At 38.0% G+C, this 27,554-nt stretch overlaps 2 protein-coding genes and 1 long non-coding RNA gene across 4 annotated transcripts in view; 2 read left to right on the top strand and 1 right to left on the bottom strand.

The window, feature by feature from the left end:
* Nucleotides 1-10,500, bottom strand: part of LOC117996275 (beta-1,3-glucosyltransferase) — a 32,916-nt gene extending 22,416 nt beyond the window's left edge. The window contains exons 1-2 of one of the 2 annotated variants that reach the window (XM_069509722.1): nt 10,369-10,500; nt 6,691-6,738 (exon numbers count right to left, since the gene is read on the bottom strand). In XM_069509722.1, the coding sequence (XP_069365823.1) occupies nt 6,691-6,738; nt 10,369-10,381 (61 nt within the window). In that variant the 5' untranslated portion in view covers nt 10,382-10,500. Of the gene's footprint in view, nt 1-6,690; nt 6,739-7,040; nt 7,096-10,368 lie in introns of those variants that run through there. The other variant, XM_034984319.2, reaches the window with a different exon arrangement.
* LOC138404753 (uncharacterized) lies at nt 2,294-3,660 on the top strand. Its single transcript, XR_011238555.1, has 2 exons — nt 2,294-2,501; nt 2,827-3,660. It is a non-coding gene; the product is annotated as an uncharacterized lncRNA (long non-coding RNA).
* Nucleotides 10,501-11,807: 1,307 nt separating the features above from the next.
* Acox3 (Acyl-CoA oxidase 3) lies at nt 11,808-26,397 on the top strand. The gene is made up of 14 exons (XM_034984318.2): nt 11,808-12,180; nt 12,868-13,005; nt 13,763-14,078; nt 16,217-16,388; nt 17,256-17,395; nt 18,076-18,218; nt 19,700-19,802; nt 20,424-20,564; nt 21,469-21,705; nt 22,361-22,515; nt 23,093-23,224; nt 24,483-24,635; nt 25,544-25,657; nt 26,385-26,397. The coding sequence occupies exons 1-13, from the start codon at nt 12,022-12,024 to the stop codon at nt 25,652-25,654; spliced, it is 2,100 nt and encodes a 699-aa protein (XP_034840209.1). The 5' UTR covers nt 11,808-12,021; the 3' UTR covers nt 25,655-25,657; nt 26,385-26,397.
* The last annotated feature ends 1,157 nt before the right edge of the window (nt 26,398-27,554 follow it).

Here is a 27,554-nt window from a genome sequence, read left to right as displayed (position 1 = left end):
CAATGATATGAACTACTAAGCTATCAGTTATCCCATAAACATTTGCAGCACCAGAGGAACCGCGCCGATGCGTTGCCGGCCTTTTATAGGAATTTGTTGGTCCGCCCCTTGAATAACCCCATGTTGTAATCTAGTGGGAACACCACCGATGGGAGTTGGCTCCACAGTTTGCATGTGCAAATTCAGATACCTTATAAGAAAAAACGAAAAAAAAAATGCAAAAGAGAAATCTCCTTACTCATCTCCAAAAAGGGGTAGGAATATGTGGTGCCTTCAGACTTATTTACTTGCACAACTTGAGGCAATATTTTGATTTCTCAGCAAGCCACGCTCTAGAAATTCTCCCCGTATAAACTAGTACCTGAACGCATTCAAATAGGAGCAGGAATGAAAAACAAATGGAGGTGTATCGATTTTGGTACAGGCATCTCCACGTGCAGCGAGCCGCAACAGCGTCCTCGTCCCGATGGATTGGAATGAATCCGTCCATTTGCCATGCCGGGGAATTATTGATGCTCTCACTCACGAATGATGCGAACACTTCGCACCCTATCCACGATTTAGTTGGAGAAAAGTTTCTGCAAAATTGCTTTCGCTACATCCTACGTCAAGGGAAATCTTGGAAAAAGTTGTGAATAGATAAGTAATATGAAGGCAAGTGGAGTGCAAAGTGCAATTGTTCAACGAATAGGACCCGAACCAACGACTTTCAGGTTTCCACATGGTTTGGGTTTTGGGTTTAGAATTGCTAGAACATGGGATGATTTTTCGACTTCCGTTTTCCCCGTTAGCTACAGTACTGGAAAATCCAAAAGAAGAGTGAATAGAGCTCCACGTGCAGCGAGCCGCAACAGCGTCCTTGTAAGAGGTGGCAACACTATGGGATTGGTCTAGGGCACTATGTTTATTTAGTTTTTGGTTACAGCTAGCTTAAGATGGTGACTTGTAAGAAACCGTCTGATATTAAAGTACTGCTTAAAGTAATGGATTTCAATTACTGTTACAGTCCTCGTCTCGTCCATTTGCCATGCCGGGGAATTATTGATGCTCTCGACTCCCGAATGATGCGAACACTTCGCACTTTATCCACTAGCTTATGCTCGCGACTTCGTCCGCGTGGACTACACCAAACCCTTATTCCACCCCCTTAGGGGTTGAGTTTTCAAAAATCCTTTCTTAGCGGATGCCAACGTCATAACAGCTATCTGCATGCCAAATTTCAGCCCGATCCGTGCAGTAGTTTGAGCTGTGCGTTGATACTTGATAGATCAGTCAGTTAGTAATTTTTTTATTTTATCTATTAAATGTTTAGATGTAGGAGAGAAAAAAAAATGCTTTTGTTGTAGTCTCAATTTAAAGGTTCATCTACCTAAAGTATTTTTCGCTGTTCGAGTTTCGACACTCGCAAAACATTAAATTCACTCCCTTTTTCTGTCAGCGGTCTGTCTCGAAGAACAAAAGCGAAAGTCAAATGAATGTACGAAATGGAAACAGTACTTCGTCCCATAAATAATGTATCAGATCCTCCGAGTGCTGAGCGAAACACTAAAATCCCATTGCAACTTCATATTAGGGAGCAGTATCACTTGGATACTTGGATACTCGTGGATTGAGATTTCGTGATAATGTAGTGAACGAAATATAGTTATCTTATGGGAAACGTTAATTAAGTGCCAGAATTTCACTTTTATTTATTTACTAGCTTATGCTTGCGACTTCGTCCGCGTGGACTACACAAATTTCAAACCCCTATTCCACCCCCTTAGGGGTTGAATTTTCAAAAATCCTTTCTTAGCGGATGCCTACGTCATAATAGCTATCTGCATGCTAAATTTGAACCCGATCCGTCCAGTACTTTGAGCTGTGCGGTGATAGATCAGTCAGTCGGTCAGTCAGTCAGTCAGTAAGTCACCTTTTCCTTTTATATATTTATTTATTTTTATTTTTCATGTACCAAAATAGTAGTTACACAGTGATAATAAATTAAGTTACATTGGAAATGCTTATCTGTAAACAGAGATTTCTTCCAGCTTCCCATTCAAGGTTGTGAGTAAGCGGCTGTCTATACTCTCGCTCGTGGAGACAGCCCCTTAGACGTATCAAGAAGTGGAATAGGTCTATAGAATAGAATAGAATAAAATGTTTTTTTATTCATGTAAACTTTTTACAAGTACTTATAAATAGTCAGGTAGTTTTAATTTACCACTTACGGTATACTTTAGCATGAATCAGTGGCCTTCGTGAAACTATATCAATTGTACCATAATATAGTTAACAACCACGGAACAAAAAAAACAGTGGAAGTGCTAAGTAGGCGTGGCACGCGTGCCACAATTAAGCGTAGTTACGTAAAACTGATCCCAGTCGCGTTCTAACATCGCGTGGAGTTGGTAGTCTCGCGACAAATTCATATTGCCCTAGCAATGTTACTGTTCCGTTTTGGAGTGTAAAAATGATAGTAGGAGAAAAAATCTTAAAAATGGAGGTGTTTCGTATCATCGGTAAGTACGATTTTCATTGTTTTCTATAAAATCTTAATTTATTTCAATTTACTAATATTTAATAGAACGGTTAGTCAAAATCAACCTTAAACAATTAAGATAAAGTTTATTTTGGATTGATTCTATTCCGAAAGTACTTCGCTTCGTGTTCGCTACTCAAATAGTGATGTGGCCAAGTAGAATATTGAATTTATCGATTGATATCGATACAAGGATATAAATAAATAGTAACGCAATAATTATAATTTATTAATGAGTGAGACGTTGCATTGATCACTAAATAGACATCAGTAGTTCCTCTAACCTTCATTTAAAATATTTTTAGGTTTCCCAAAGATGCAAGCATCAAAGAGAAATGGATAGATGCAACGGGTAGAGTTAATTGGATGCCAACCAAATCAAGCATGATATGCTCTGAACATTTTTTTAGAAGTCGATTTTATAATATCAAATAAAGGATATAGATAATATACGAAACCTACTGCGCTTCCATCAATGAAAATCGTTAAGTCTTTTAATCAAATAACCTTGTTTTATTTTATTACTTTCAGTAAGTATTGAAAATACTTGATATTATAATACAAAACAACACACCTCTTAGTTATATTTTTGTATGAAGATTGACTGACTAAATATCAAATTTAATTCATAAACACACTAATTAATTTTTCTCCTATTCATTTTTATATAGGTACTAGATGATGCCCGCGACTTCGTCCGCGTGGATTTAGGTTTTTAAAAATCCTGTGGGAACTTTTCAACTTCCTATGTCCTTTCCCGGGATGCAAGCTATCTCTGTACCAAATTTCATCAAAAACGGTTGATCGGTTGAGCCGTGAAAAGCTAGCAGACAGACAGACAGACAGACACACTTTCGCATTTATAATATTAGTACGGATTTATTCTCAAAATTTAATTTTGGTTTCAGCCACAAAATGATAAATGTGGTCACTCCAGGTTCTTCAAAAAGACAAAGTGATTCGGAGATTCCTGCGTCTAATCACGTTACCGATTTGATGAAGGCAATAGTCGAAAAATATATACATAAATGTTCGCATACACCATTTATTAAAATTAAAAATAAGACTTTCGAAACGCCAGTTTCTTAACAAATATGTTTTATTTCAAGGGCAATAAATAAAATTTATCTATTTTCATACGTTGCAGTATTTATTGTGCATACTTGTAAAAGGCATGCATACATACCAGCACTTTTATTCAATTTTATAATTACCTTTTTTAATTTTATTTTTGCGAATGAACAAAATAACGAGTATCTATCGATATCGATAGGTAATTCATTGAGCTACGTGGTGCAGCCTTAACTGAGGAGGAAAAAAAATCGACCGATCACGCAAATGTCAACCATATGTTTAAAGTAATTAAGTTTATAATTGCTACTACTTAGAATACCGCCATCTATGGTCAAGTAGCGGAATTAATTGGACAATTGAATCTAGTGTGACGTGAGTGTGACTATAGCTCGTAAATACGTTCTTCCGCTAAAGCAAAATAAATCTTATTTCTAGAGCGTCAGGGTTTATTTCCAAATCTGTGACGTAGGCTAGTTTTGACTAAACTTAAACGACAAATCAAATGATTTGTTTCTTTGTAGTGCAATATATGACTATCGGTATATTTGTATGAGTTTGGCGACAGCGGTTCCTATAGTAATTTTGGTGAATTGCACTTCCACTGTTCTTTCTGTTCCGTGTTAACAACTCATTCATTCAAATTATTTTGTTAACAATTTCATCAAACGCACAAACAAAATTCGATTTTTTTTTAAATACGATCAACTAACTAAAATTAAACAAGCTTTTAAAAGCAACGTTTTTAGCGGATATCGGCCAAATGGATTGGTCCACTTACCTGATTAGTTTGAATTTAACGCTCTCAATGTTGAGCGTTTACTTTTGAATCATTTCAGTATTCCACACAAACAGGGTTGCCAGCAGTGGCGTGCACAGTGTTCGAAGCCAGGGTAGGCATTAGTTAGGTATAGGAACCTGTTTACATGCAGGTCATAATGAAAAATATGCATTGAGCTATTACAACTGGGGTAAGCAGTGCATTTATGCCTCTATGACCTGCACGCCACTGGTTGCCATGCCATTCAATTGCCAGGATAGCCGGATAGATTTGGCTTTTTAGGAAGGCTTATAATTTTGGCAGTCTATGTATAGTACGATAGGTACGTACAAAGCGTGTAATATGTGACCCAAGGCACTTGCACAATACAAGCAATTATAATGTAAAGCACCGTAGAATTAGGAGACAGTATTATTAATGCACGCACCACATCTTGCCTTATTTGGGCCCCCATTACCACAAGCGATGGGCCTCCTCATTTTTAATTCGAACCGCTAGGAACGCCCTTCTAGCATCATTTCCCCCCTCTTATTTTATCATGGGTAGGTACCTACCGTCAAGGCATTTTCTAGGCCAGCGCACTCCATCTTAGGCTGCATCATCACTTGTCAGCAGGTATTCGCTATTCGTATCCATGCGCTATTCTATAAATTAAAAAAAACCTTCGTGTGCGAGTCTAGATACAGTGCGACAAGGCTCTCTTGGCACTTGAATGACATTGACAGGGGGGCGCTGTTGGAGAACAAAGGCTTATTCAAACAAGAACAAAGTGGACACTTGACGGCAACGTTAGTTCCAATTTTCGCCACGCGCCAAGATCGCACTGTAGGTATTTTTTCTTGCAGATTATACCAAAGTACCTAATCCCGCCTATTGTTACTATATACAATATCAATGCAATACACATATTGACAATCCTAGAGCGTACAGCACAAAGACAAAATCTATAAACAATTAACACTACAGCCATTCAAATTGGTTCGTGTGCGAGAGAGCTGAATACTAATCAAGATACCGATAGTTCGATATTCACCACAAGCCGTTGCCTTAGTGCATTCTATGAGCGATCAGATCATATCAACCAATAGACGCCCACGATTAGGGCCCAGTACCCTTATTATTAATGCGAAAGTGTTTGTTTATTGGTTTGTTGGTTTGTCATTCAATCACGTTGCAACGAAGCAACGGATCGACGTGATTTTTTGCATGGGTATAGATAAAGACCTGGAGAGTGACATAGGCTATTTTTTATCCCGGAAAATCAAAGAGTTCCCACGGGATTTTTTACTTTTAAATACATATCAAAATTACGGAACTGGCAGGATTTGAACCTGCATCTCCCCTGGGTATCGCGAGACCTTGAAGTGTAGGTAAAACACTATCATAAAAACTATAGATAGACATCCACCGCCGGACTAGGTTTCTTCCACGGTCTTGCGTCGTCGCCTGAACCCAGCGGCTTTTTACTTAATTCATATACAAGTTAGCCCTTGACTGCAATCTCACCTGGTGGTAAGTGATGAAGCAGTCGAAGCAGCCGCTTCCTTCTTCCAGGTGGAAGGGATATGACAGTGTTTTTTATCAAACCCTTTACCCTTTGGTTTCTACACGGCATCGTACCGAAATGCTAAATCGCTAGGCGCCTCCATGCCTACTCTGAGATAAAAAGTTGCATATGTCAATTTCCGAGACGCAAGCTACCTCTGTACTAAATTTCAAATAAATCGGTTAAACGGATTGGCCTTTAAGAATCCCGTGGGAACTCTTTGATATTCCGGGATAAAAAGTAGCCTATATGCCTATCCCTGGGATGTACGCTAACTCTGTACCAAGTTTCATCAAAATCTATTAAACTGATGGGCCGTGAAAAGCTAGCAGACAGACGGACGGCATTTATAATATTACAAAAGTCACTTAGATAGTATGGAAGTATGGACTAGCTTATTGATAGCTATCGCTTCGCGCTCAATATATGACGCACTTTAGTCTGTGAATCAGTATTCAACATCTAATCCGCACAAAGGGCATTATGTATAATTAGCACTGCCGTGTTAATTTGTCCGAGTTTACGATGATTGAAACATATTACAGCACTAGCTAACCCGCCCTGGCTTTGTTGGGGTGAAATATGCGAAAAACTGTACATATAAAACTGCTTATGCTCGCGACTTCGTCCGCGTGGACTACACAAATGAAATTTGGAGGGTGTGTTCTTTGTAAAGAGTAGGTATCAGTGCCGTTCAAAATGTGTAAAACACATTGTTTACTTTTCTCAAAAGTTAAAATATGTATATTTTAATACAAATAAATAACTCACCAAAACTTGATGCGGTCTGAACGCAGGCTACTAACACCAACACGGTTACTGTAACAAAAAAAAAACCATTTAAAGTACTTAGCTATTCCAAGAAAAAGGGAAAATAAATAACTAAAGTTTTTCACTAGGTTGAATCCAGACTTTTTAAGAAAACAAGCTTTTTTACTAATGAATTAGTTACAAAAGTTTTCTTTTCATAAACTTCTCGAGCTTTTCAATAAAAGAAAACCAACTTTACGTTCTATAAAGTAAACTAGTTTTTGTATAACATTTTTTAATACTTTGGGCTTCGCCACAGTCGGGTAAATACTAACGAAAGAAAATAAAATACTGTTATAATGAATAGGTACCTCTCGCGATCATTTTGGCGGGAACTTTCGCGGCGAACGTGCGCCTCTCCCTACGTTCGGAGGGTAACTGCCGTGAAAATTGGGAAAACGGCGGGGAATATATTTCCTGAACTTATTAGCGTAACATTTTCCAATCAGAACTATACGGTGAAAACTACTTTTAACTACGAAAAAGAGTTAAAAGTACATATTTTGACTATAGAGGCTGGTCAAAAGTAGTTTTGACTACTTAATTGGTTAATAAGCACGGGTCTCCTCTCGGAATGAGAAAGGCTTGGCCATAGTCCACCACGTTGGCAGACTTTGCACACATTTCAGAACATTATGGAGAACTTTCAGGTATGCAGGTTTCCTCATGACGTTTTCTTTACCGTAAATGGAAGTGATATTTTAATTGCTGAAAACGCACATAGCTCCAACAAATTAGACTTGTATGGTCGGGATCGAACCCCCGACCTCCCGAATAGGAGGCGGACGTCTAAACCATTAGGCTACCACGACTCTACTTTATGAACTTAACTTGCTTACGCTCGCGACTTCGTCCGCGTGGACTACATAAATTTCAAACCCCCATTTAACCCACTTAGGGGTGGAATTTCGAAAAATCCTTTTTTTGTGAATACCTACTCTTTACAAACAACACAACCTCCAAATTTCATGTCTATAGGACCAGCGGTTTAGGCTGTGCGTTGATATATAAGTCAGTCAGGACTGTGAATTGTATATGTACAGATAATTAATTACTTGTATTATTTTTCTAGCGAAGGATTTTACGCAAACATAACGAAAGTCGTTACTGTCTGCATATTGTACTTACACTACGGAAAAAGAACTACCTGATAAAATATTTCTTGCAATAAAGTTTTTCGCCTTAAAACCCCTGTATAATATAGCAGCTAATATAAATATTCACGAGGATCGCGCAGTCTTATAAACTCAAGCTCTCTTCAAAAGCTTCAAACTGCGGTGTTTTACTGTAGGGCTGGCAGTAGTCACTTTTATTTAAAACCGCCGTAGTTTGCCAGCTACAGTGTAACGATCGCAATCACTTCTGATTGGTCAACACTCTCTCGCTATTGGCTAAAATTCACTGCAGCAGCAAGAATAATATAAATTCAGCCAATTACATTTTTTTTTAATCAGCAGGTCAATTTCGTAAAACCTGTCAAAAAATCAATCATTATTACCATCTCAATTGATCTGATTGGCTGAATTTGTGCGATTCTTGATGCAACAATGCATAGTAGCCAATAGTGAGCGAGCGTCAACCAATCAGAGGTGATTGCAATAGTAACATTGTATTCTACAGCAATCGAGCAGCTGGTATAATATATTTTAAGGGGCTTTAACAGGTACAGGGACCTATATGCCAGCCCGATCGTTACAAACTATATTAAAATCAAACTTCATAGATAAACCTGAGATGATAGCAATGATTGATGCAGCGTTTCCACAGCTACCTACATTCTACTGTTGAACATTGATAGTACTACGTCAGAAACCGTCATGCAAATGCCAACAACAGCTGTACAAAGATTCAACTCATTCATTTGAATGAGGGCTGAGGCGCAAATACAGAACACAGACTTAATTTTTATATTTAAAATTTCAATGGAACATACAACCTATAAAACTGAGAACACAACAGCAAAAATAAAACAAGATCTATAAAACTGAGAACAATTCAGTATTTTTACTTGTTGAAAACCAGTTTTACAGCTAAAAGTTAAAAAAAATTGCAAAAAAAAAAAAAACTGAGTGTTTGTACTGATTTAATTCTAATAAGTATAATTTTTTTTTTTATTTCTTATTCAGATACAAGTTAGCCCTTGACTGCAATCTCACCTGATGGTAAGTGATGATGCAGTCTAAGATGATAGCGGGCTAACCTGGAAGGGGTATGGCAGTTTTTATTAAACCCATACCCCTTTGGTTTCTACACGGCATCATACCGGAACGCTTAATCGCTTGGCGGCACGGCTTTGCCGGTAGACCCTACCTAGGTAACTATAGCCACGACCAAAGCCTCCCAATAGACCAGACCAGAAATTTAGAAATTATAAAATTCCAAACCCCCGCCAGGAATCAAACCCGGGACCTCTGACTAATAAGACCACAGCGCTCACCACTGCGCCAGGGAGGTCATCAATAATAATTAATTAATAGGAAGAAGTGCAGTTCCAACTAGGTATCCTGCAGACCTTAACTTTTACTCTTTAACTACTCATATACATAGTAATTAAACTTAACAATGCTAACACTCCGTCCAAGATCTGCCAAAAAGTATTGGATATGAATACAGATACTTACAGATCTTTTTTTCCACTAACCGCTGATACAAATACAGATCAAAGTCAAATATTTTATTCAAAACTAGCTGATCCCCGCGGCTTCGCCCGCGTAGATTTGGATTTTTAAAGATCCCGTATAGCCTATGTCAGGAATAATGTAGCTTTCTACTGGTGAAAGAATTTTTAAAATCGGTTCAGTAGTTCCAAAGATTACCCCCATTTAGTTTGTTTGTAACAAACTTAACGACATTACCTCTTTATATAATAGTTCAAAATAGGCAATAAATTACACTTTTGATAATACACAATGAAATAGTGGTGATAATTTTTATGCGAACATAAAACTAAAGCAGAGGGTTCCAAACGCACCCAGGTCTGAGAAGAGCCCACAACAAACCTAGCCGGGTATCTATATGTTTTTTACTATCACCACTTTATAAAATCACTTAAACTTATTAGAATTATCAGAAAGTTGTTAAGCAACTCATTCCCAAGCTTTCTTATCATTTAAATAATCCTTTACAATATCTCGAATATCTACTATTACTACTATATCATCTACTATTACTACCTACATTTAAGCAAATAAAAGATTGATTGATTGATACTATTATATCTACTACTTTGCAGTCCCACCTTGAAGACGTTCATGACTGCTTCAAGCTGCTTGTGTAAAGCCTAATTTGAAAGTGTGCAAACTTGAATAAAGGTTTAGCATACAGATTAGCAGTTTCAAAACAGCAGTAGCAGTAAGATGATATTTCCCTTTTTAGTAATAAAATATGTATTGTTTGAATGTCTGTGCTTTAAGTTTTAGTTTACAGGTACTGAAACTTCATCCGCGAGGATTTAGGCTTTATAAAAACTGTACCCGATTAAACCAGTGGACCGTGCAAAGGTAACAGACAGACGGACTCAATTTCGTATTTAGGACGACAAAAATACTTGTTTCTTTAGACAGTCTTTGATATCAAAATTCTTTAGTGTTTCTTTATTGTTAAGTCTAAATCAATTGAGTATATTTAAATACGACTTACCGACAACATTCATTGTTACAAAAATAATAACTATTAAATCATAAAACAATAGTTAATAAGATAAAAATAGAAATAAATCCCAGAAAAAGTTTGTTTTGTTTACGTTATTTTGAATAACTTTTTGACATATTGACAAAGCTGTCAATGTGACTAGTCAAATCGGTCAAATCGGAATAGTTCAATTTTCTAAAGTTGGTACGCTCGGCGCCGACACGGACCCGATTTACACATACCAGTCCGATCTGAATAGTCCAAGTAGTTCATGTGGTACTTGGTCTGTGGCAGCCTCAATTTTTTTTCCAGTTTTGACACCACTCCGACATGATTGACAGTGGGACTGATGTACTGCAGGCCGATTGCGAATCTACTGCATCTATCATTTAATGACAGCATCAATGTCAAAATATGGTTTTCCTATCACGGTTCGGTGAGACAGTCCACAAAGGATAGATGTGGACAAAAAAATGTTTTGACAGTTCATTTACACTATCGATAAAATTTATTGTATGAAAAATGCTATTGCGGACGCGTTTTGAAGTTTGATGTCATATAAGAACCTCGACAAATGTTACCTACGTCAAATGAGGTTTTCATTGAAACAATGTAATGTGACTGTGACCACTTGCGGCAGAGATCTGCCATTTGGGTAGTTTTGGCTTCTAAATTTTAACTCTGGTAGAATGGGCTGACGAATTAAAAAAGTTGCAGATTTTGAGTAGGTTTTAAAGAAATCCTTATATATTTTTTTTTGAGTTGAAAATGAACGTTTTATTAACTTTATTTAACCAAATATGAAAATTACAAATCAATACAATCAACGAAATTACCATCTAATCTAGTTACCATAACTGTTTAATTTTAAAAATATAATTTTTCTCTCTTGAACTAGCTAGATAGTTTTCACAGAATCTCTATTTCTATTTCCCCCATATAATAACAATGTCAAAATGTGTGCCATGAAAATTAAAAAATTAAATGTTATTTCTCGCACGATGGCACGGAACCCTTCATGTGCGAGTCTGACTCACACTTGGTCGATTTTTACGAAAATATCTCCGTTAGAACCTTAAAAAATCGGCCTCAGTAATAAACACATAAATATTTGTGCTATGCTAGTGGAACACAATTAACCGTTTCGAATAATAGATCATTCAAGCAAAATCATCTCAAAATGCTTCAATGATTCTGAAATTTTTGCGATGGTATTTTTTTAGCATTTTCAGGAGTCGAGTACGGCAGATTTTGGAGAATTTTTTGCCAGTGTTGGGCAGATTTACCATTATTGAAATGGTCACACTAAACAGAGTTCTATGACCACAGAGTACTTTTTACATACAGGAATGACTATGACCACACTATGACTTATGAGTTCTATGAAATCTATGACCTGTTTTAATTTATTATTTTTCATACTAAGAGAGTACCTAATTTATTTTAATAATAGGTATTATTATCATTTCAACTTGTAATTGTATTCAAATTAATTCAAATATCCTCACATCTCGTTGTCGGCTGTCGTTGTATAATGTATTGTTAAGTCCAAAGGTGGTGTTAATAATCGTGTTGACTAAGTAAATTATCGCAGTTATCAAGATAGTAATTTATGATAAGTGATAAGTTGATAACTGACTGGGTGACTTTTAAACATCATAAATGATGGAGTCTTCAAGAAAGATGGTTTCTGATGAAGATTTAAAACTCTATTTTCCGGATTTACCGAGTGGGCCGTTGGATGGATATAGAAAAAGAGGTTCGTTTAGTTGGCGCCGTATGAAACTTGCTTACGACAATTTGGCCACAATAAAATTGAAAGTAAGTTCATCGTATAATATTTTTTACTTAATATTCTAGACTGGCATACTTACTTAAACCTATTAAGAAAATAAGTTCTCAAATGGAGCTATAAAAGAAAGGTTTAAACAATATCTGTTGTGTGTGGTTATTGTATTTTAAAACAACCTATTTTTTTATTTAATTCAATAGTGCTAATACAACTGAAACATACTTTTATACAGGCTGTAACTAGAATGGTAGGAACAACTTAGCGTTATTGTCATACCACCTGAACACAATCGAATACCTATAACCATTTGCCTCATTTTGTAGTTTTAGTGATGTAGTATTTTTGAAACCCGCGATGCGTGCAAAACTCGCGTCAATGCCCAACCTACGACCCTGCATTGATTCCGAGTGGCCTACTTACGCAACGTTCGTTGACCTCTAACATTAGCCAGATGTTTTATTTGCAATAGGTATATCGTGAACTTTTACGAAATATAGGATTTTTTTCGCGTTTTTGTTGTGGTATCATTTCAGTAATCATCAGTACTATCATTTGTCTCCGTTTTTTCTAGTGTTCTGGTTCTTCTTCGCTCTGGGCTGGTTTCCGCACTTAAACGTGTCCGTCTGTTGTGTGTCAGCGTAGCATTCTGGTTACAACCTGTATATATATTGCCTACGTGTTTTGCACAAATAATTTTGAGATGTACATCCCCACAGCATGAAGTCTGGACTTTCATGGAGACGCATCCCTTGTTTCAACATTCAGATACTTCCCTCACTTTGGATGAAGAAAGGAACATAGCAGTGAAAAGAATGTACGCTGTACACAATGAGAAGTTTACAGAATTAGCAAAGGTAATTTTAACAAAAAAAAGCTTTATTTTATTTTGTTACTATGTTTGTTGTATGGGAGCCCCTTTAAATAGTTATTTTATTCTGTTTTTTAGTATTTGTTGTTATAGCTGCAACAGAAATACATCATCTGTTAAAATTTCAACGTTCTATCACGGTTCCTGAGATACAGACTGGTGACAGACAGAATCTTAGTAATAGTCCCGTTTTACGCTTTGGGTACCGAACCCTACCAAGCTTATTTAATATTTTCTTCTCCAGGATTAAGCTATCTCTCTACCAAACAGATTATGTTTACGACATCATCCAAGTCGATTTAGGTTTTTTAGTAATCCTGTGGGAATTCTTTTATTTTCCAGTAAGTACAAAAAATAGCCTGTGCCCTTTCCTTGGATGCAAGCTATCTTTGTACCATAAAGGTTAATGTATCCAATTATGGATGTATATAAAAAAAGTACAGATAAATTTTAAAAAAATAACATAAAAAAAAACAAAAGAAAGGTTTATTGTACATACTTACCAGATTATTATAAGCTTAGACAATAATATTAATAAAGATGTAGCTTTGTTCAATGTAACAATCCCCAACGAACTGCACTTAAGTGTAGCGAGTAACAATAAATTACAGTAAAACGAAAAAGGCAGAAAAAAAGCCATTCATAGTACCAACCTACAAAAGTCTATGACCGTCATGTTGGAGGAAAAAAGGAAGGAATACGAAAAAAAACATATTTTGATTAAATCCATATTTGAATTTCAGATTGTGGAAGAGCCGAGGATAGTCCAAGCCGAAGCAGAGGCAATGTTTATGTTTGACAGTTCACTCGCCATAAAGAAATCCCTTACTTTTGGCATGTTTGCTAACACAATCAGAGGTAGCGGACGACCACACCAGTACAAATTTGTGGAAGATAATGAACAAGCTAAGATCGGTGGTTGTTTTGCTTTAACCGAGGTTGCGCATGGGTCTAACGCGAAGGGAATGCGGACCACAGCAACTTATTGCCCAGAAAAGAAACAGTTTATCATGCATTCAGCTGATTTTGAAGCTGCAAAGTTCTGGGTGGGATCATTAGGTAAGTTTTAGTTAACATCATCATCATGATCAACGCATCACCGGCTCACTACAGAGCACAGGCCTCCTCTCAGAGTGAGAAGGGTTTTGGCCATAGTCTACCACGCTGGCCAAGTGCGGATTGGTAAACTTCACACACCTTTGAGAACATTATGGAGAACTCTCAGGCATGCAGGTTTCCTCACGATGTTTTCCTTCACCGTTAAAGCAAGTGATACGCACATAACTCCGAAAAGTTAGAGGTACATGCCCGGGATCGAACCCCCGACCTCCGATTGGAAGGCAGACGTCCTAACCACTTGGTTACCACATCTTTTATTCAGCATTTAATTCCTCTTGAATTATTAAAACTTGTTTGATTACAATAATTTTCTAGTCATTGCACTTTTGACCCGGAATTTTGAAATGTCATTCTATTGTTTACTTATTCACTTTACTTGAACTTGAATGTTGCTTTGAAATATTACACTTTGAGTCAAGAATTCTATTATTAATAAACTAGCTGAACCGCTTCGCTCGGGTGGAGTTTAGAAAATTGAGGGGGAGGTTGAATTAAATTTTTCTCTTCGTAAGAACCATCCTCGTACTTCAAGAAATATTATAAAAAAAGAATTAGCGAAATAGGTTCAGCGGTTCTCGAGATTTGCGATGAGCAACACATTTGGTGATTAATTTTTATATTATATACTAGCCGTTGCCTGCGATTTTGTTTGTGTCACAATATTTTATAGCCTTATCCTATCTACGTATCAGTGAAAGAATAATTTTCAGAATGTGATCATTAGTTCTGAAGATTATCCTCTACATATAAATGGACAAATACCTCTATACAATAATTAGTATAGATAAAATAAACCGGCCAAGTGCGAGTCAGACTCACGCACCGAGGGTTCCGTATTCGGGTATTTTTTCTGACATTTTGCACAATAAATCAAAAACTATTATGAATAAAAATAAATCAAAATTTGTTTTAGAATGTACAGATAAAGCCCTTTCATATAATACCCTACTTGGTATATTAATCTTACTTTGAAAGTTGAAAATACTAATTATTTGTTCATGGACAGTGGACACATTTAAATTTTTTTTTAAATGATGTAATCACAAATTCACGGGTTTCGGATTTTTGCCTTTACTTGTGCTATAAGACCTAACCTACCTACCAAATTAAAATTTTCATAATCCTAGATGCATGGGAAGTATCCTATAGCTTTCTTGACAGACACAACAGACAGGCAGACAACGAAGTGAACCTATAAGGGTTCTTTTTTCCTTTTGAGGTACAGAACCCTAAAAGAAAATTGCTAGGTGAAGTCGTACTTTGTACTCGTAATTTGCTACAGATAAAATTATTATGGAGATAATAAATAATGCAAGAATTTGTCATGTCATTGTTATTGCAATGGCGGGTAGATGTACTTCAGGGTACATCGACACTCGTTATCGAAGCACAGATAATAATGTAAGCTAATAAAAGTAGAGTGCCACTTATTATAGTTGCTTTTCCCTTAGTTTGTTTAAAAGATAAATAAATCGCAGAAACCTGGGAGAAACGCGTAAGCGACGCGATTTACTCGGTGCTTTAGACTTCGGATGGACGTCTTAACTCTAAAGCACTACGGACTATCTCAGATACCTCGTTTTAATTCCTATACTTACAACGTTTATTGTATAGAAGCAGGCGTTACTTTGCGGAAATCAATGATACAATGAACCAAAAGCTAATTTGCTATAATCCGCTGAAACAGGTCGAATCTGTATGGTGCAACATACAGCATGCGACATGCACTGCTCCCCCACTGCTAAACATGCAGGAAAAGCAGCCACCAGGCAAGCAATACACACCACCACCACGCGCAGTGTGTTTTGGGATTTTTCCTGCATGTTTTCTGTTTTTAGCGGATTATAGCAAATTAAGCTTTAGGTTCATTGTTACATCGTTTGTCATAAACTAAAATACAAACAACTGCACATTAAATAGATTGCAACCAAAAAATTATCAAATTATGATAACAGCAGAATAGGATAAGAGGCTTCTGTCAAAAAATATGTTGAAGAGTCTGTTTCTCAGGCATAATTATCGTCAAGTGCAAGCCTATCTCACAATAAAAGTACTTGACAACATTTTCTTTTTTCTAGGTAAATGCTCGACTCACGCAATAGTATACGCAATGCTCATATCGAAGGGTACCAACCACGGTTTACACTCTTTCATTGTGCCTATCAGAGACCCGAAGACGTTGAAGCCATTCCCAGGGGTCATTGTTGGCGATATAGGAGAGAAGATCGGGCTGAATGGCGTTGATAATGGGTAAGTTTAAATACATCATGACCAACCCTTTACAGGCCCACTACTGAGCACGGGTCTGCTCTCAGAGTGAGAAGGAGGTCTATAAAATGTTTGTCATGCAAGTCCTATATCTCTAGATTGCGGTAGATATTGGAACGGGTACGTCGTCGTCGTGAACATTATAATCGTCATGATCAAACCATCACCGGCTCACTACAGAGCACGGGTCTCCTCTCAGAGTGAGAAGGGTTTTGGCCATAGTCTGCCACGCTGGCCCAATGTGGATTGGCAGACTTCACACACCTTTGAGAACTTGAAGAACTCACATGTATGCAGATTTCCTCACGATGTTTTCCTTCACCGTTAAAGCAAGTGATCACACTCGTCATATTTGCTCTATGTTACAACTGTCATGTCAATAGTACGATTTTAGTCCTTTATATAAGGGCGTTTGTGCACTCATTCGTATTCGATTCGTTTTCGTTATTCGTGAAAATACGATTCGAAGTGGCTGTCATACAAAACTACGTACACTTCGAATCGTATTTCGAAAACGAATCGAATACGAATGAGTGCAAAGACGCCCTAAGGGTAAACTGTACTTTTGACATAACATTTGACACATAGAACAAATAATATGTTCGTTCTCAAAATGTATGCATTATATCACTTGTCTCTCAAACAATGAAATTTTTGTGCAATCTTTTTGAAATCTTAGTGCAGGTAGAACCAATCCCAAAGATAAGGGAAAAACCATCCAAAGATAAATTCGTATCCATATATAATTTCTTTTGATTGTTTAAAACATTAAAATTTATTCCAAAAAGTAAAAAAAAAAATTTTTTTAGAAAAAATTTTCTTCACTGTATTTTTCTATAATTTTCGCAGGTTTGTAATGTTCAATAACTACCCCATCCCTAAGGAGCTAGCTTTGGACAAGTTCGGAGGAGTGGACGACAGTGGAGAATATAAGTCGCCCTTCAGAGACCCCAGCAAGAGGTTTGGTGCATCCTTAGGCGCTTTATCTGGTAAGAAATTCTACTACAAAGCATGTAAATCCATCCTCCATACTTAATATTGTAAATGTGAAAGTGTGTCTGTCTGTCTGCTAGCTTTAAACTGTCATCATGATCAACCCATCGCCGGCTCACTACAGTATGGGTCTCCTCTCAGAGTGACAAGGGTTTTGGCCATGGTCTACCACACTGGCCATGTGCGGATTGGTAGACTTCACACACCTTTGAGAACATTATGAGAACTCTCAGGCATGCAGGTTTCCTCACGATGTTTTTCTTCACCGTTAAAGCAAGTGATATTTAATTAATTAAAACGCACATAACTCCAAAAAGTTAGAGGTGCGTGCCCGGGATCGAACCCCCGACCTTCGAATAGAAGGCGGACGTCCTAACCACTAGGTTATCACAGCTAGCAGCAGTAGCCAGCTTTAAACGGTAATCCATACTAATATTATAAATACGAAAGTGTTCTGTCTGTCTGTCCGTCTGTTTGTCTGTCTGCTAGCCTTACACGGCCCATCCTATCAACCGATTTTGACGAAATTTGGTACAGCGACAGCTTGCATCCCGGGGAAGGACATAGGCTACTTTTTATCCCGGAAAATCAAAGAGTTCCCACGAGTTTTTAAAACCCTATATCCACGCGGACGAAGTCGCGGGCATCATCTAGCAACCAATAATTCCGTTCCCAGGTGGTCGTGTGATGATAACGTCGATATCAACCAACTACCTTCAGAAAGCGATAGTGATTGCGACTCGGTACTCGGCCGTTAGGAAACAGTTCGGTGCTGAGAATGCCGTCGAGGAAACACCCGTACTGGAATATCAGCAACAGGTATTTTTATTATTATTTTGATTGTAATTTACATGTTTTGTAATAAACCAGATTCGAAGAGTTTTAGGGTTCCATAGTAAAGCTAGGAAACTTATGGCCTGCTCAGACTGAGGGACTTTGGTCCGCGGAGGACAGAAATAAGTGTAAGCGAAGCGTAGATAAAATATCCGCTGAGACCGTGCCGTTGAGTCCCAACGGACATGGCGTGGCGTGCACCCATTTGTTCGCCGAAAGCCGGAAATAAGCAAACTCTTGAGCGCTCAAGGCGGACTAAAATCTGCTGTGTGCGTTCAATTTTTAACCGACTTCAAAAAAAGGAGGAGGTTCTCAATTCGTCCGATTTTTTTTTTTTTTATGTATGTTCCCCGATTACTCGAAAACGCCTGGACCGATTTTGAAAATTCTTTTTTTGTTTGAAAGGGTATACTTCAAAGTTGGTCCCATTTCAATTTGGTGAAGATCTGATGAACATCTTCGAAGATAGATACTGGAACTCCTCAACGGATAAGAGTAAATTGCTCGCGATCAGTGTAATAGCTTAGTAAACAGTAGATTTTTAACCAGTCATAGCATAATTCCATGGGGCCACTAAAAATTGTGAAATATAAAATTTTTACAAAAAAAAAAACCGACTTCGCTACACAAACACTAAAAATTGAAAAATAATTTAATTTATTACCGAATATATTATGTATACAAGAGTTAATATAGTTCCATAATAATATTTTTTGGGGTCGGTGCCAATGAGGTGCCATTGTGGAGTCCCATAAAAATTCGAAGTCTAGACAATTCGCGCCGGCACCAAAAAATATTATTATGGAACTATATTAACTCTTGTATACATAATATATTCGGTAATAAATTAAATTATTTTTCAATTTTTTGTGTTTGTGTAACGAAGTCGGTTTTTATTTTTTTTGTAAAAATTTTTTTAGAGGGAGGACTCTCCTGTAATTTTATGCGGTACTTTCATCATCATCATCATTATCATCAGTAGACTCCACTGTTGGACATAGGCCTTCCCTAAAGAGCGCCACCACACCTGGTCCTCAGCCTTCCTCATCCAGCCACTTCCCGCCAGCCTCTTTATATCGTCGGTCCATCGTGCTGGAGGGCGTCCCACACTACACTTGCTTAAACGCGGTCTCCACTCAAGTATAAGTAATTCCATAAACTAGTATGTATAAGGTAGGATTATGGATACCCAGTTTGGGTGTCGCAATTTGGTCTGAACAGTAGACCTTAGTAGGGAGACCCATATTTTTATTTATTTTATTTGCGTCGTTTAGAAAATCATTTGTGGCATAGTAGCAGTTTTCTAATAAAAAGTTTTTTATATTTTGTATGGGGTTGGTACTTTTAGTGTACCTCAAAACTACCGTTTAAGAAATAATGACCGTCAAAGTTTTTAGCGTCTAGAATGACTTCAGGATACCTTATGCGTGTTCTGATTTATAACCAGTTTTTTGTTTGTTTTCCAGCAAATTCGTCTACTGCCATACTTGGCAGCGACGTTTGCGCTCAGAATATTCTGCACATGGTTCGGCACCGTGCTTGTTAACATTACTGTTGACAACTACGCGGGTAAGTGGGGTTTCATATAAAAGTAATTTATGATACACTAGCTTATGCTCGCGACGTCGTCCGCGTGGACTACATAAATTTCAAACCTCTATTTCACCCCCTTAGGGGTTGAATTTTGAAAAATCCTTTCTTAGCGGATGCCTACGTCCTAATAGCTATCTGCATGCCAAATTTCAGCCCGATCTGTCCAGTAGTTTGAGCTGTGCGTTGATAGATCAGTCAGTCAGTCAGTCATTCAGTCAGTCAGTCAGTCAGTCAGTCACCTTTTCCTTTTATATATTTAGACTAGCTGTTAACCCCGTCTTCGCATAGTGAGCTTACCTATTCTGAAGATTAACGGCTGATAATTTAATCAATCTATCACTACCCATATTATTATAACGTCACGTCGCAACGGTACAACATATTGACGTGATTTTTTGCATGGATACTCATAGGTAAAGACCTGGGAGAGTGACATAGGCTAATTTTTATCCCGGAAAATCACTGAGTGCCCGCGGGATTTTTAAAATCCTAAATCCACGCGGCTGAAGTCGCAGACATCAGCTAGTCATAAATCAAAAAGTGGAAATTTTGAAGCAAGGGTTTTAATAAAAATTAAAAAAATAACTTTTTTTTAAGGTAGACAAGACGAGCTGGCAGCGGCGCGCGGTATAGAAATGCACGCGTTGTCGTCCGCAGTGAAACCTGTCTGCGGCTGGATCGCTAGAGACGGCATCCAGAACTGCAGGGAGGCTTGCGGGGGACATGGCTACTTGAAAGGTAGGCTATTAAGACACGCAAGACGAACATAAGTTCACCGAGACATAGAATTCGTCCCGACGAGTTATTACTTGATACGAAATAATCAAGGCCTGATGTTCGAGCAGGACTATGGTAGGTATCAAATTTTGTTGTCTGTTGTGGGCTCGTCACAAAAGCAGGTGTTAGGGAAGATCAGCTACTCCTTGCGATCGTTCGTCCGCTGTTAGGGAGAGGGTAGAGGAGGCGGGAGGGGGGGTCAAAGGCTGCGTTTTCCAGTTTGATCTCAATTCTCATCATTGCCTGATAGATAGTCATTTGGTTTTAAATGGAATTCTTTTTTTGGACAGAAGAAAGTTTGCGTATTTAAAATGACCGCCAAACAGAACAGTCGACGTTACCCACACATATATAATATGTCAGGTATTTAAAATTATCGTCATATAGTACTTACTTATTTTAAGCCGCTATCTTTAGTCTAGGACCCCGCGCTTAAGGCGATGGTCCGACCGCCGGCGAGAAAACTACTAACTATCGGCAATGTACAGTCCGTGTAAACGAAAGAGATGCGTATATCAAAAGTTGCTCTCTGACTGTTCACACTGCCGGCGACGACTTGCTTTACTAGTTTTGTCTAGAGAAACGAGCTTTCAAAAATAAACTCGCTCAGCGATGTTCGTTTAGCGATGCTCGCTCGCTTGAATACTTGTAACGCGCGCGCAGGTTTGCACAGGACTGAGCGACCGCGGGCGAACGGCGCGAGTAATCGTTCGTCGCACTTGCACACTCGCTTATAGCCGGCGACAAAACTATCGCTCGCTCGCTTCTCGCTTCCCGCGGATCGCCAACTCGTTTAAGTTTCTAGCTCTACTCGTTTATCGTCGGCGGTCGGACCACTGCCTTAAGGGTGCACTTTTTTTTGTAGCGGCGGGTATAGGCGACTTGCGCAACGAAAACGACGCCAACTGCACCTATGAAGGGGAGAACAGCCTGCTGTTGCAGCAGAACAGCAACTGGCTGCTCACCGTGTGGCCCAGGCGACACCAGATCAAGATAGACCTGGAGTCGCCGCTGGGGTCGCTGCAGTTTCTGGACAATGCGGACCAGGTGCTGAAGACGACCTGCCCGTGGAGAACTGTGGATGAGCTTATTGAGCCTTATAGTAAGTTATAATGTACTAGCTTATGCCCGCGACTTGGTCCGCGTGGACTACACAAATTTTAAACCCCTACTTCACCCCTTTAGGGGTTGATTTTTCAAAAATCCTTAGCGGATGCCTACGTCATAAGAGCTATCTGCATGCCAAAGGAGATGGACAAAAATTGTATGGACGCGTGCCCCAGAATGTACAGAGATGATATTATATATGTCATTAAATAGTAAAAATCTATTTTAATCTATTTTAAGAAAAAATGAGTTGCGTGTGGTTTTGCAGTCGTGGCATTCAGTTTGTGATAGGCATAAAAAGACATCCATCCAGGGCCGTAAAGTAAAAAAAGGGAAAACCATGAACAAAACCGATTTTAATTCTTTTTTTTTTCCAATTATTTTCAGCGACTGCCTTTACATGTAAATAGTTATTCAAAATTCATTGTATATATTATCCGAATTTATTATAATACCTTTACATTTGTTCAGCCTGGGGCAAGTTTTGTTCAACTTGTTTCAGCCCGATCTGTCCAGTAGTTTGAGCTGTGCGTTGATAGATCAGTCAGTCAGTTTTCCTTTTGTATATGTAGATTTTATGTCTTCAAACCTCCTTTTGTCTTCAACGCCTGGACTAAACATCCTAAAGTTACTTGATATTTGTTTAACAGACCTAACAGAGATGTACAAATGGCTAACAGCGTATATGCTACAGACAACCTACGAAAAGGTGTCCAAACTGAAACGTGAGGGTGCGGACAACCTCACAGCCAAGAATGACTCCCAGTCGTACAATGCTGTCATGTTATCTGTCATATATGGAGAGGTGAGCTCAAATGTATTGTTTTGTTTAAAAAATGATTAAAAAGAGCAACCGCCGAGTTTCTTGCTGGTTCTTCTCGGTAGGCACGGCATTCCGAACCAGTGGTAAATTAAAACTACCTGACTATTCATAAGCACTTTTAAAAAGTTTACATGAATAAAAAAACATTCTATTCTATTTAAGGGCGATATGCGTCTCAAAAGCGGTCGTCGATAGCCCTTATGATGAATTCACTGAATAAAACCTTTATTGTGGGAATATTACTTTTTAATGAGTAAACACTAAACAGATATAAAAAACCGGCCAAGTGCGAGTCAGGCTCGCACAACGAGGGTTCCGTACAACAGTCGTATTTTTTCGACATTTTGCACGATAATTCAAAAACTATGAAGCATAAAAATAAATAAAATTTCGTATTTACGTTCAACGTTCAATACCACCATGGCAAGTGGCATTAAATAGGCTTTTACATTCATAGTTAGATTTCCAAAACAATTTTTAGTTTAAGAGACGTTTTAAAAAACAATACAAACTGTAGTCAGTGTTTTTTGAAACCTTTAATATTTTTTATTTTTTTCAGAACTACATTCTAAACCATTTCTACAAAACGGCGAAATCCTTTGAAGACGAAGCTTGCAAGAAGGTTCTACTCAAAATGGTTTCCTTATATGGAGCATTCCTTATTGAAAAGCATATGGCGACTTTGTACATTGTGAGTAGTTTCAATTAACATGTTTATACATTAGATGGATGGAGAGAGCTATGCTTGGAGTTTCTCTACATGATCAAATCAGAAATGAGGAGATCCGTAGGAGAACTAGAGAAACCGACATAGCTCAACGGGTTGCGACGCTGAAGTGGCAATGGGCAGGGCACATAGTTCGTACAACCGATAGACATTGGGGTCCAAAGGTGCTGGAATGGCAACCTCGCACCAGAAGACGCAGTGTTGGAAGACCTCCCACTAGTTGGACGGACGCCATCAGAAGAGTCGCAGGGAGCCGCTGGATTCAGACGCAAGACTGGTGTGTGGAAGTCCCTATTATTATTTATTATTATTTATTTATTGTTTAATTAGAACGGCCATAAAGCCAATTACACTAATTAAAATACGAGTACAAACTAACATAAACATACTTACAAAAATTAACAACTTAAAATTATAAATTTTAAAAAGCAAAATTATAAATTTTCACAAAAGTGCAAGATCTGACCCATGAGGTCAGCCCATTTGTCAGCAAATATGTCACAGCGCGGGGACTCCTTCAGCAGCGCGTTGAGCGCAGCCAAAGTGCGCGGTATGGGTGATCTGGAGCGCGCTACCGTGCGACTAAACGGACTTAGTTTAGTTTAATATTCTTTATTGTACACCAAAAAGAAAAGACACAAAAAGAAACATGTAAAAGAAGAACATACAATCAGCGGCCTTATCGCTGTGAAGCGATCTAGCAAGCGATCCAGGCAACTAGGTTGAAGAGGATTTAAGGGCTAGTGAAACTGGGTTTAAGGTGTACGTAAGTTGTTAGGGAACATAAAGATAATAATTATAATATAAGTAATATGTATATTAATAGGCACAGAAATGCCTTAATAATAATATATAGATAAAGATATACACAGGTACATATATAATACATAATATATATACATATATTAATATATAATATAGTGATAGATGAATAATAAATATACGGACTTACGAAAAATTTGGAGCGGTGGCGGAGATAGCTGTAATTAGAGGGTGCATAAACGCAGCAGAGCTTGTTGTGTAGTTCAGAGCAGTCGATCACACCCCTAAGAATCTTGCAAATTGTACCAATTTGGTCGCAGTCTCTTCGGGTTTTGAGCGAGTGGAAACCCAAGTGCCCTTGGAGAAATTTTGTGGGATACATAAATGGGTAATACCCGTGCAATTTTTTGTGCATGTCTATCAGTTGATGATGATGATGATTGTTTGAATTTTAATACAGGGTGGTTACTTCACATTGGACCAAGGCCTGCACCTGCGGGAAGGCATCCTCAAGTTATGCTCGGAGTTGGTACCGGAGGCGGTTACATTGACCGATACTCTGGCACCGCCTGACTTCTGCATGAAATCCGTACTCGGCATGTCTGATGGAGAGGTAAGACCATATTATAGGCTAAATAACCCATATTTTAGCGTTTTAACTACCGTGAGTGATTTCCATTATAAATACTATCTGTCCCGGCTTACTCACGTGTGTAGTCGACGTTAGCCCGACTAGTTTCGAACCCATCCGGGGTCCTTTTTCAAGGGAGTCAAAACCGCGGCGCGTGCGCGGACGGACTCCCTTGAAAAAGGACCCCGGATGGGTTCGAAACTAGTCGGGCTAACGTCGACTACACACGTGAGTAAGCCGGGACAGATAGTATTTATAAATAACCCATACTTTCCATACTAACATTATAAATGCGAAAGTGTGTCTGTCTGTCGGTCTGCTAGCCTTTCACGGCCCATCCGTTCAACCGATTTTGACGAAATTTGGTACAGCGATAGCTTGCATCCCGGGGAAGGACATAGGCTACCTTATGCTCGCGACTTCGTCCGCGTGGACTACACAAATTTCAAACCCCTATTTCACCCCCTTAGGGGTTGAATTTTCAAAAATCCTTTCTTAGCGGATGCCTACATCATAGTCATAATAGCTATCTGCATGCCCAATTTCAGCCCGATCCGTCCAGTAGTTTGAGCTGCGCATTGATAGATTAGTCAGTCAGTCACCTTTTCCTTTTATATATTTAAGACTGGCTGATTCCCGCGACTTCGTCCGTGTAGAATTAGGTTTTTTAAAAATCCCGTGGGAACTCTTTGATTTTCCGGGATAAAAGTAGCCTATGTCACTCTCCAGGTCCTTATCTATACTCATGCGAAAAATCACGTCAATCCGTTGCACCGTTGCGACGTGATTGAGGGACAACCCAACAAACAAACACTTTCGCATTTATAATAAGGGTACTGATATTTAGATTAAGCAAGAAAGATGTTTAAATAAATAAATTTAACTTGCAGGCCTACAAGCACCTTCAGAACAGAGTGATGACGTTCCCCGGCGCCATGACGAGACCAGCATGGTGGCGAGACGTGGTCTACTGGGATTCGTACATACCCTCCAAACTATAACACGATCATATTTTTCCAAACTTTAAAATGAGGAACCCTAACGGCGGTTACGCACTCATCCGATCCGAGTCCGTGAAAATACGGTCCTTTTTGATTTGTATGGTAGCTTATGACATAATGTCGTGGATATTTTTTATATTCGTATTTTCACGGATTCGGATCGGATGATTCCCTCCAAACTATAACACAATCAAATTTTTAAACTATAAAAAAGAAACCCTAACGGTGGTTACGCACTCATCCGATCTAAGTCCGTGAAAATACGTTCCTTTTTGTTTTGTATGGTAGCTTATGACATAATGTCGTAGATATTTTATATCCGTATTTTCACGGATTCGGATCGGATGATTGTCTCCAAACTATAACACAATCAAATTTTTAAACTATAAAAAAGAAACCCTAACGGTGGTTACGCACTCATCCGATCTAAGTCCGTGAAAATACGTTCCTTTTTGTTTTGTATGGTAGCTTATGACATAATGTCGTAGATATTTTATATCCGTATTTTCACGGATTCGGATCGGATGATTGTCTCCAAACTATAACACAATCAAATTTTTAAACTATAAAAAAGAAACCCTAACGGTGGTTACGCACTCATCCGATCTAAGTCCGTGAAAATACGTTCCTTTTTGTTTTGTATGGTAGCTTATGACATATTATGTCGTAGATGTTTTATATCCGTATTTTCACGGATTCGGATCGGATGATTGTCTCCAAACTATAACACAATCACATTTTTTGAACTTTATAAAAGGGACCCTTACGACGGTTACGCACTTATCCGATCCGAGTCCGTAAAAATACGTTCCTTTTCGTTTTGTATGCTAGCTTATGACATATGTCGTAGAATTTTTTACACGTGTATTTTCACGCTTTCCATAGAATTTCTGTAAATATGTGTAATTTTAAAATTACTCTGACTCAAAAATCTACACGACAGCCTGCAAGAAATATTGGGGCTGATTCTCTTGTGCACAGTCTCTAAACTAAACTAAATTAACACGTCTAAATCTAGTGCTATCCTTTTCTGTGAGCGACATTATGAAAGGTATAGCAATAGATTTTTATCGTGTGTCATTTTAGTTTAGTTTAGAGATTGTGTACAACGGAATTAGCCCCACTGTGCATCGACCTTTAGAAAGAGATAGGCAGTTTCGTAGAGCGTTGTCTCTGGCGTTGTTATTAGTTTTCAAAAGCTTACCTCATTCATTATTTTAGCCTAGTACTATTTGACTCATATAGATATATTTTTTATATAGCATGCTATGTATTTACTATTTAAATTTTCAAAAGTCTGGAATATTGTTGTTCGCCATCTTGGAAACATGATGACGTCACAAAGGTTGTGTTCGCTTACTGTTGTGCTAACACTAAGAAAAATTGGATTTTAACTTGGAATTTTTATAGAGAATATATATTAGTTTATTAGTTACTCCATTATTAAGCATTAACTAATATCAGTGCCTTCAATAAAAAAGAAATGAAATAATTATAACAATTGCAAAACACTATAAATCGTTAAAAGTATCAGATTTATAGTCATTCCCTTTTTTACTGGAGGTACTCAAATAAGTAATAAAATAAGGCAACTTTAATACTGTGTACCTACTGTGAAATTGGATTTTTACTTGGAATTTCTAAAGAGCCTATAATATTAGTTTATTAGTTATGTACTTCATTATTAAGCATTAACTAATATCAGTGCCTTCAATAAAAAAGAAATGAAATAATTATAACAATAGGCTAGTTGACACTTTTTTTAAGTAGGTCTTAAATGGTTGATATTTGTCCTATTAGATCAAAAAAATTAACACTATATTTTTTTGCGCCCTAAAAACCGTAAAACTTTAATTTAAAAATATATTTTTCTTAGACAGGTGAAAACACTGTCGGCCAT

Source organism: Maniola hyperantus, chromosome 3, assembly GCF_902806685.2.
Source record: "Maniola hyperantus chromosome 3, iAphHyp1.2, whole genome shotgun sequence".
NCBI lineage: Eukaryota > Metazoa > Arthropoda > Insecta > Lepidoptera > Nymphalidae > Maniola > Maniola hyperantus.
The sequence above is the reverse complement of the archived record's forward strand: the minus strand, read 5'-3'. Positions and strand labels throughout refer to the sequence as shown.

Coding starts and splice junctions, on each gene's coding strand:
- Acox3 (XM_034984318.2), top strand. CDS start 12,022: ATGATGGAGTCTTCAAGAAAGATGGTTTCTGATGAAGATTTAAAACTC. Junction 13,006..13,762: donor AGTTTACAGAATTAGCAAAG/GTAATTTTAACA, acceptor TTTGAATTTCAG/ATTGTGGAAGAGCCGAGGAT. Junction 20,565..21,468: donor GGGACATGGCTACTTGAAAG/GTAGGCTATTAA, acceptor TTTTTTTTGTAG/CGGCGGGTATAGGCGACTTG.